Source organism: Electrophorus electricus, chromosome 4 (genome assembly GCF_041902795.1).
Source record: "Electrophorus electricus isolate QZ-2024a chromosome 4, ASM4190279v1, whole genome shotgun sequence".
NCBI classification, from domain to species: domain Eukaryota; kingdom Metazoa; phylum Chordata; class Actinopteri; order Gymnotiformes; family Gymnotidae; genus Electrophorus; species Electrophorus electricus.
Genome location: NC_137500.1, coordinates 37,583,793 through 37,595,000, shown reverse-complemented (window position 1 = coordinate 37,595,000; position 11,208 = coordinate 37,583,793). Strand labels below are relative to the sequence as shown.

The window sequence follows — 11,208 nt, the reverse complement described above, 5'->3', positions numbered from 1 at the left end:
TTTTCCTTGCAGTGCTCACTGGAATGTGTGACTATTTCCCCTTCAACATAATTAACTTCCACATACACACCCACATGCATAAACAACCCTCGGCCCATATAAAAACAGACACGGGACGCACATACACACCATGTTGTGGTCACTGACAATCATGAGCTCAATGTACTTCATCTCCTCGAAAATATTCCGTGGCATCTGAAAGGGAAACAGCTGTTATGCAACCACCCAGTACACACAGCCTCACTTTCCACAGTAAAAAACCCAACAACAACAAAGTTGAAATGTTTCTGATGTTCCAGTACTGAATGTCTGCAAGGTATTGCAAGACATTTTCAAAGAACAGCTGGTTTGTGATAACACCATCTGCTCGGACACTCAGTCTGCACCTGATGACGACGATCTGTTACCTCTGCCTATGTACTGCTGACATCGAGGTGCACCATTAGTTGGCAAACATCGCGATAGCCTTGTGTAGTGGGTATGTAATGTCAAGGGACTGGTTGATTAGGTGAAGCTGTGCTGTGAGCAGGCTTAGAACACACACAGCAGCTTCAGAGCAAGTGGAGTAAAAGGGTTCTGCTCACGTGCTTACCGCTCGCTTTTTCCTACGACGTATCCAAGACACGTCATCCAGCATGTCCACGTCCATGCCTGTGTGCAAAAACAGCCAAACACACACACACACACACACACACACATCTGAACAATGACATATTTTTGCGCAATTCTGTTACATTCTGGAAACTCACGACCGGTCCACCCTGCATCCCATTCTGATGAACTTTGTAAAGCAACATATTTTCCAAAATCCCAAACTTGATTTGAATTAGTCTACAACCTGTTGGATATAGTTGGGTATGTTCAATGGAGCCTCCTTTACTGCTGGATAAGTGTGTTCTGAAAAATAAAGTTGCTAATATGTGGAAGTACACCACCCAAGCTGAGGACCATGGACCTAGGCCATTGCTGCCGTTGTCTATGCGAGAAGAACTGGGATACGTTTGGCTGAGAGGAGCATGCTGAGAAAGTACCTGCATGCTCTCGGCCTGGAGACAGCAGCAGGCTGGGGCCCCTGCGTAACCTGTGGGGCCGAGCGGCACCGTTCTAAAGCACAGACATCACTCATCAGACACTCGTCAGACTCATCACACTCATCAGACAATCTACTATGAAGAAGCTTGGTTTCTTAAAAATATCTCGTTTTCCACAGTAGCCTAGACTACAAAGATACAATGATAAGTGATGGATTTACTGTGAATACAGTCGGGACTTGTTCGGGTCAGTAGACACAAACTACAAGTAATCACATCTGATTACAGTGGGCTGTAAAAACAGAAACTCTGGGTCTAGTGATATTACTGGTGGAACTAATGCCTATAGCTTTCCAAACATTAAAATTCAATTCAGTGATGGAAACAGAAGTAGCAATAAATGCTGTAGTGTTCAACTACTATTCTGTCAGTCGTTATGAAAAGGACTTACGATAGAGTGAGTCTGCTTCAAGGGCTCAATCAGATACAAATGGAGTCCATCATCAAACATGCCGCTGGGCAAGAGAGTGGTGGGCACATGTCAGTAGAAAGTCAGTAAGAGCAGTGAGGGTTTTGCTCAGTGGGACCACCAGAGTCCATGTGCTGTTCGTATACTCACTGTAAGCCATTACAGGTGGATAGAGCTACCAGAGAGGCGTCATTCCCTCTCACCTGACCATGGTAATAACAATGCTCTCCACCCTGAAAGAGCACACACACACACACACAGACCATGAACTTCTGAAGGCAGGGCAAATGCCCTACAAAGAGTGGATTCATGGAGCAGTCCAAAGTCCTCCAGCTCTGTTTCTGGTGTGGCGTTTGCATACAGGACCAACAGGGTAAATACAGCCATAAGAAGAACTGTAGTTAGCAAAGCATCACAAAAGCAAGCAGGACCCGTTCGACAGAGATTTATGAAGGATTTATAAACACAGCCCACAGATCATACATTCACACACACACACACACACACACACACACATCCACACACACACACACACACACACAAACACACATGTATGCACGCACACACACACATGCACATACACAGACATAAACACACACACACACACACACACACATACACACGCATGCATGCACGCACGCACACACACAAACACACACACACATGCACGCACACACACAAACACACACAAACAAATACACACACACACACACACATACACATGCACACACACACACAAACACCCACACACTCACACACAAACAGATGGAAAAATGCCATGCTGGTAAAACGAGAAAAGCAGAGTGAAACAATAATGAATTGTAGTATATACACACACATAATATATATAACAATTAGTAAGGAAAAGAGACTCCCAGTTCATATTCAAACAAGGGTTCAGTTGTGAAAGCTCTGAGTGCTACAAAGAAGTGCACGAGGCTGGCAGAGATACTACCTTGACAAGCCAGGGCTCACAGTGGGAGTAGCACACTGTATGCCAAAATGTTTAAATTGTGTAATTGAGAAACTCAGGGCCTAATATCCCTGTATGATAACCTCTTGTTTGACTCTGCTAATGGCAATACTTAGAAGCCCCGATTATACTAATGCTAATGTCTGCTTTATATTGTGCTCTCAGTTTGGTATCTAGTTGCCCTTGGAATATGTCTCTTACCCCTTACATGACACTACTACCTTATTCTGACCAAACAGATTCCTGACTGTCTGGTACCTAGTGACATGGTGCTTATCTGTCATCCCATCCCAGCAGGGATGTTGTGTGTCTGTTACAGTTGTTTTAACTACATCATGTTGCAAATGATGCAGCATGTTATTGTTCACAACTGTGTATATGTGGGTATGTGGCTATGGGTGTGTCTCATATCTACAGCCGCCGTTCTTCTTCTTTACAGTGTTTATCTCAGGCTGAAAACTCTCCACTAACTCCCACTCTCTCTCTCTGTCACCTTTTTCACGCTGCATTGCTACTGCAGAGTAATGGCTGCTAGTCATGTGACCTGAACTGCAGGGTAGCAGAATTCTGATGAGTCAGCACTGTGATAGCTCCAGCTGCCCATTTGCTGATTCAGCAACACAATCTCTCTCTCTCTTTCTCTTTCTCTTTACCTCTCCCTCAGTGAAATTCAACACTACCTTTACATTCTATTACCTGCTCTTCATATTTTAAAAGCTCATTTTACCTATTAATTATGGATTTTAATAACACTTTTAAAATAGTTAATTTTTGTAAATTGCTACAATTTGCATCAAAAAATCTATTTTTTAAGACATAAAACACTTGTAATTTAGATAACTTCCACTAAAGCAAATTGAGAACAGGAGACCAACATCATAGAGCAGTGACCATTACCTTTGACAGGATGGGTTTGCCCTCTTCATAGTGAATCTCCACGTAACTGGAGGCCAGCAGGTCACTGTAACACAGACAGAGAGCGATCATCATGACTTCCTCTGGCTGATCCTTTGCTCTGGTACAGGAGTCCAGAACACTACAGAAGGGCAGATGAATGGTCCGCAAATCTCAACATACTGCCTGAAATAATTCTGGCTATAACTGTAACACTTAGTGTCTTGCTCATGTACAGTATAATTAATACTGTAATAATCCACTTTTATATATGGTTGTGATTCCAGTCCAGTTATGGGACACAGTACACAAGAGTATGTACAAAATAATACATTGTGATCGCAATATTGCTGCATACTGTGAATGCAGTGAATTAAAAGCCTGCTGGCAAACCAGCAACACGCGTATAGGCAGGCCTGTGTTATTTGAATCAAAATCATTTCCATTTGTTGGATAAAAAGAATGCTGTGGTTCATTAGAACATCTACAGGGCACTAATCAAGAATGTCTGAGAGCAGTCAAGGAGCATGCAGCAGAAAATAATAATAGCAAAATAAAGTCCGGCCAGGTTTGTATACTGCAGCCTTAGGTGATACTGGTATGGGTAAAGCCACTTATGAGATAATGAATGACAAAGATCATTATGATATATTATCCAGCCCTATAGAAAATTAGAAATGTGGGGTGATTAAACTATAGCATATAACAGCAGACTTAGTGAATCATTACACACACACACACACACACACACACACACACACTCAAACACACACACTCACACACACACACTCACACACACACTCACACACATACACACATACACACACACACACACACACACACTCACACACACTCACACACACACAGACACACACACACACACACACACACACACACACAATCACACACACACACACAATCACACACACACACACACACACACACACATTTAGCATGCATATTTCACAGAAAGATGAATGTTTGCTGGGCATGAAAGGTATTGCTGTGTATTTTTGTACATTATTACGCTTACTTAGCAGTCAAAAACACATGGACACTTTATGCTTAGTGCTACATAAAATGAGCGATGCTTCATAACTTCATAATACTCTCTGTTCCTTTTAATTTAATATCTATTATATTAAAGTATTTTTTCTAAAGCGTTGCCTTCTGATCTCCAAAAAGGTTAGTTACATCTGTCTGCGATTAAATGAAATTAATTTGATAGCAATGTTATTGAGTCATTACGGAAAAAAGGGATTAAAATATAGCGCAACTATTAAACCAAAGTAACATTATCATTCTGATCCTGTTACCAACCCAGCCAGATAAAAAAAGCAATGACTTTACTTCTGAAATCCCATAAGCAGGCAGTCAATTTAATGTAAGCTAGTTCAGTTGAAGCTAGTTCACCTGAACCAAAATGTATTACTTCCTGCTTAACATCCAGAACCGGATAAACATAAAAATGTGTCCAAAGGGAGCTGAGATTACAGCTGGAAGACAATGATCATGATGATTCATAAGACACAGGAGGGTGGAATGAACTGACTATATGCGAGAGAGTGAGAGAGTGTGTGTGTGGTGGAGGTGCACTGCGCAGATGTGTATGTGTGTGTGCGTGCATAAGTACGTTTTAAGGAAGCGTAAATATGAGATTGGTCTGGATTGACCTTCAGCTACGATGCCCTCTGACAGGGCCTCACAAAGCCTGCATCTGACTCAGCAAGACAATAAGCACACACACACATGCACACACACACACACACACACAACCCGACACACAACACAACACAACACACAACACAGCACAACACATATACATATTGTTCCAACAACCTTTCTTATTGAAATATCTTCTATCACACATGTCTGTTTGGACTAATACAAAGGAGTGTGCATGTATATTTGTGTGTGTCCATGTTTGTGCATGTCTTTGTATTTGTGTGAGCATGTGTGGATCTTTGTGACCTCACATAAGAATATGCGGATAAAATTGAGACTATCGTAACGATGTGACTGTGTTAATGCGGGCATGAGTATGTTAGCACAAGTGTGTGCGTGTGTGTGTGTGTGTGTGTGTGTGTGTGTGTGTGTCTGCATGCGTTCAAGAGAGAGCTATTCAATGCTAGTATGTGGTGTGTAAATGGCTTAAACAGAACAAAAAAACCCTCACCATGCCTGGAGTATGTCATCAACATTCCCACACTATTTGCATGCTTTTCCCAGAATCTCACTGTACCGTTAGCTGCCACGGATATCAAATGGGTGATTGCACGGGAATCAGTGACATCAGTTTAATGCAGCTGCAGGTGCCTGTGTCCATGTGCGGCGCTGCGGTAGGGCTGCGGGTTAATTTTAGCACGCTGCTGTCATGGCACGGGCAGAGGCGTGCAGAGCAGGTGCAGTGCAGGCAAGGCGGCAGCTAACACTCCAAGAGTAGAAGTGACTGGCTCCATCCAGGGAGACTGCTATATTTAGATCCGCGCTGTCGCACAGTCAGGCAGAGTACAGGCAGAACACCCCCCCCCCACACACACACACACACACACACACATACACACACATACACACACAAACGCAGCTGCAACCACTAACATTTTGAGGTTTGACTCACAGGCCTCACTGTGTGAATGGGATTCCCAAACTGGGGAAGGGTCAATGTCTCTTACAGAAATCCCACAGTGTTATGCTCCAAACGTTAAGCAGGAAATGGGAATCAGTGCTACAAAAGGCACCTTATTACTTCAGTCATCCAGTCTTCCTTTAAATAAGAGTTTAAAAATAAATAGCTACATCACTTTACATGTGTGTAAGAGAGGCAAAAAGAGCACAGGAATAAGAGAGACAGAGAGCTGTCCTGTACTCCCTCGCCTGTGCGGAATGTGTTTTCTGCATGTCAATTAAGGGACTAGATTTAAAGAGACATTCTTCTCTCTCTACTCAATTACGGTAATCCCAGTTGCTCAGGACACTAACCAGAGTCCCCAGACTAACTGATTGCTACTGTCTGTACCGCAGTACCACAGAATGGTGTGGTTCTGACTATGACCGTACCGTTGGATATCCGAGACTTTAAATGACATCTTTATCCTATATTGAACTAGTAAAATAATAACAGCAGTGGCCATTCATAAAAAAAAACATGTATTAGCTTGGCCATTGATTTGCTGCAGCAAAATGAATGACCTTTCAAAATTCTATCTCTGTCTGCAGATTTTAAAGCATTCAGGCCTGCTGTTTCTCCACTCTCACTAATGGTAAATGACCCCAGTCAACAAACAGTTCATTTGTCAGCTGTGACATTGAACACTTAACACATGGCAATACTCAGTGAGTTAGCTATCTTTATGATCGTCCGCAAAGTGTCACCACAGCACTTAAAATAAAGTTAATTAGACCATGCTGGGATTGCACAGGCCTAGTGAAGATTCGGTAGGCATGCGTATAGAGAAGCACATGATGGACCAGTCACCTTGCAGACACATCTCCTACTCTCCAACGGGAGGTTTCCTCAGTGAAGTAACTAAACCGTTCTACTGCTTAAAGCACGTCCTTACTCCCACAGAGCATCAGCAGAAAGCCGTTACGTCACACCACACCCCTCTAAACCATAGTCATGTCTTTGAACTAAGGCACTGCAACACATTGATAGTGACCTGACTATGTGCCATGCACTACACACATGTCTATAACAGACCTTCTGGATACCACAGTGTAAAATACTATAACAGATCATATACACTGTAACAGATAATAATTGCAAACAAAATGTTAAACGGTTAGGCCTGACGGTTGTGCTCCTTTTGTAGACAGAGTAATTTATCACGATTCAAGATAATACTCACGTGTTCAGTGTGAGGTCCAGTATGAATCTAGACCCAAATGACTCAAGTTGAAAGGAAGCTTCAGCCAAGTGCACTGCCTACAGAAGAGAGAAGCAGAAGGCCCATGTTCACAAGAACTTCACAACTCTGTTCAGCAGCATGAACACGGCAGCTCTAAACACGCACACAGAGCCTTCTGCACATGGTCGCGTGGGTTAAAAAAACCGGTCCTTCACCACTGTGGCTTTTCAGTAAACTGAGTTTGGCATCATGCAGACTGCCAGTGAGATGAGCTGCTGCCAGCTGCTCGAGAGACAACATGCTCATCCACACGGCAACACACTCCGCAATCCTCACAAGCCAATATCTTGAGCAACAGACCGGGCTTCAGCAGAGACGCAAGGAACATGCAACCATACTGCGGCATTTTGTCAAACGTATGATTCACGGCAGTTCTGTCGTCTGGGGGAGTGTTGGTCACACTCACCTGGCCCTGCTGGCTGGGGGTCTTTGCCTGGGTGTTCAGGTTGTGGTAAGTGCTCTCTGAGTCCTCGTTCAGGTAGTAGATGAGGCGAGAGGGGTATGTTATCGCATGTTCCACCTCCAGAGCGCTCCCGTTCCATGTGTGTGATGGTGCAGTGGCATCCAGCTCCACCCACACTGGAACAGCAGCCCTACCGGATTCATTCTCCACTGACAGACAAACACCATCACACACCCACGTACACAAAGCAAAGAACATCGCATTATGTCTCATGGGCTGATCCTACCATATCATATGTCTCATGAGCTGATCAGCTGCTGCAGTAATATATATGACATCTAATCATACATACTTTTTCTCTAATAATGTTAAATTAATTAACACAAGCAGTTTACTGTTCAGCACCTGTAAAAAGCTATTCTTATAGATGTTTCATTACATGCAGACTATGTCTACTAGCACACTGTTCAAGTTTCATTTGGCTTGCTTATCATAGAGGCTGATTTTGTTATATCTTATAACAATTTTTTTTTTTTTTTTTTTTTTTTTTGGTATATTATAGCCTATTTGTAACTTTGATTCCAAATCTCAGTATTGGTAAAAATGTGGATTTTCAATAGTGCAAGATGATGCTAAATGCTAAATAGGTTGCAAACAATATAAAAGCGCTTTCTGTGTCTAATGAAGAAAAGCGGTCCCTTCTCCCTCTCCTCTCCACTCAGGACACTTTGCTCCGAAAACTCCGAGCGGCACGTCCCGCTTCACACAGCCGCAACGACCAGATATAACGAACTGTGCAAGTTACAGGCTTGGTACGTACCGAGCGATGCTCTCGTTATGGACGACCGGAGCCCGGAAATGAGGATGCTCACAAGCAAATTTGAGAGAAACATAAGACACATGATTCATAGCTGGTGATTTCAATAGCGTTGCGTTAACGTATCGACGACTGTAACTCGCTTGCGAGCCATTGTTCTGTCTGCAGCGGGTTTATATATCCGACAGGGCGCTGCCGGCGATGTCTCAGCGCAGCGCACGGTGAGCGTAATGAGGCGGTGGCCAGCTGCTCTGGAGCGAGAGTCTACGAGCATGCTCGTCCCGATGATGTGACTGCGCAAGTTCTGCGCAGAGCGCATACCTCATTTGTAATCTAATTGCCAACAATGAATAAATTAATACGTTTTTGTTTTTTACATACCACAGATTTTAATGGGACTTTGTCACTCTTAAGTGAAATAAATAACTTGCCACCCTGGGTACTTGTCGTTAACTAGACAATAGGCCTATGCATTTGGCTACTTCAGGAAATCAAAAGTAGCAGTGATAAACTCTCTGAAAGTCAAATAAACACGTTCCTGGTCTGTGCAGGGCACTTTTGTCTGTCTCTTTATGGTGCATGCAGTATGTAGAGGATGAGCCTGATTTCCAGGTTCTATGTTTTTTTTGTTCAAAGACACTGAGATGTGTCAATGTGCCAGATTTTTATCTCTTTCTCTAACATCCATGGCGGGACACACAATATTGAAGCAAAGCTGTGCAACTCGCCGTGCTGAATTAATTCAGCCGTGACTCTATTCACCAGCCGTGACTCTATCTACCAGATGTAACTCTGTCCACCAGATGTGACTCTATCCACCAGCCGTGACTCTATCCACAAGCCGGGACTCTATCTACCAGCTGTGGCTCTATCCACCAGATGTAACTCTGTCCACCAGATGTGACTCTATCCACCAGCTGTGACTCTGTCTTCCAGCAATATTCCAAAGACCAGCTGCACCACCACTGCAACATCTCAAAACCCAGTACCACAGCAGTTTAGTTGCACCACATTCTTCCCTAGATCTTGATATCTCTCTGTAGTCGTTATCTTTCCTGTTCTTGCTGAATTCATCTGCTGACTAATGTCGTTATTGGTTTTGAACATTAGGTCACACATCTCCTGTGTCTCCTTGTAAAGCATGCAGTACAAGCTAGCTGGATTCTCCCATTTCACCTGAAAGGCTTCATTCAAAAGTTCCAGCAGTCTGATTTGTGGAGTGGGAGGTCTTTCATTCATATCTGTAGTTCTGCTCTGATCTGAATGTTGGCAGTGCAGATCCATGCATCCTGTGGTGAGAATGCCTCATGATCACACACATGATTTGTTTGCTAATTTTTAAGACATCTAGAGCACCTACCTGTCGGTGTTTATAGTAAACAAACCTGTGTATCACATGAAGTTAAATAGCAGACATGTGTATCATTAGCTCTCATGAAGGGGCCCAGGATACTGAGGTTGTTTCATTGTGCTGAAGACAGAGATGCTGCGTGTGTGTGTGTGTGTGTGTGTGTGTGTGTGTGTGTGTGTGTGTGTGTGTATGAAGTAGGGTGTATATTTTCTGTGATGGTATTTCACTTACACTGGTGTGTCCCCTCCACACACACACACACACACACACACACACACACACACACAGACACAGAGATCCTGTTTATGAAAACCTTGAGTGATACAGTTCCAGTGTGACTCACTGCAAGAATCCAGGAGTGCCCTTGCTGAAGGTCTGAGGATGAAGCCCCTGTAGCTGTTTGGGGGGAAATTAAAGGGAAGGACAATGTTGCCATGTGATAAGATCAGACATATCGCACACATGCTTCCTTTATGACCAACTACAAGCTAGTAAATGGTGTATTTATGGTGATTTGTTTAACAATACTAATCAACAAAATATTTAGATTAAACAAATATATAAGGATCCTTTAAAAAGAGCTTTCAAGAGAAGTTCAGAGCTTAGAAATATAGCGAATAACTACCCGGCAACGTCAGCAGTGTAGATATTATACTATCCAGACATTACTGATTTTTGAAACACCACTTTTAAAAATGACCTTTTGAAAACACAAAACATTTATTTTTGAAACATCAAATCAATCGTGCTGTATGATGTAATTTTTGGTCTAAGATTAAGCATACTAACATATATTTTTCTGTGTTTTATTTCCAGTAACTGTAACGGTGAGCGGTAAGGACACGGACGCATGTGCGGAGAAGAGCGAGATTTATTCAGGGCAAATCCAGAATCAGAGTCGTACCAATCAGAGAGTCGGAGAATACATAGACAAAACAAACACACGACGGCCAACACGGATAGCAGGCCATAACAAACACTAGGGAAAACCCAGAGCTAAGAAACAGAAAGGCTAGGATACACGGAGTACGAACCAACACAACTCTACAAACACATTCATGACAGAAACAAAATTCCTGTCTCAGCTCGAAGAACATTTTCAGACATCCTCAAATTAATATCGTCTATGCAGTCCAAAGTGCTTGAGCATCTGATGGATCTGAAGGACCTCTCAAGCGTTCTGTTTCGTTATGACACATAGTGACACTGCAGTTTTTATTGCCTCTATAACTTTTGCTACACTACATTGCACTCGGTAGAATCATCTTCTTATATAAATGACTGCTGCTGTTATGAAATTCCACTTATTATTCAAGCCACATATGACGTGTCGAAACTCCTCCCCGGTACCAACGGAGCGGT

General features: G+C 42.9%; 1 protein-coding gene across 9 annotated transcripts in view; it reads right to left on the bottom strand.

The window, feature by feature from the left end:
• The window catches only part of adam23b (ADAM metallopeptidase domain 23b), a 27,604-nt gene extending 18,856 nt beyond the window's left edge, over positions 1–8,748 (bottom strand). For all 9 annotated transcript variants that reach the window (XR_014123453.1, XM_035520013.2, XM_081713621.1 and 6 more), the window contains exons 1-9: positions 8,499–8,748; positions 7,682–7,887; positions 7,216–7,292; positions 3,371–3,434; positions 1,651–1,733; positions 1,483–1,546; positions 1,032–1,104; positions 593–651; positions 130–195 (exon numbers count right to left, since the gene is read on the bottom strand). Coding sequence is in view for 8 of the 9 variants with exons in the window: in XM_035520013.2 (XP_035375906.2) it covers positions 130–195; positions 593–651; positions 1,032–1,104; positions 1,483–1,546; positions 1,651–1,733; positions 3,371–3,434; positions 7,216–7,292; positions 7,682–7,887; positions 8,499–8,580 (774 nt within the window). In the remaining variant the exon portion in view is untranslated. The remainder of the gene's footprint in view (positions 1–129; positions 196–592; positions 652–1,031; positions 1,105–1,482; positions 1,547–1,650; positions 1,734–3,370; positions 3,435–7,215; positions 7,293–7,681; positions 7,888–8,498) is intronic.
• Positions 8,749–11,208: the final 2,460 nt, after the last annotated feature.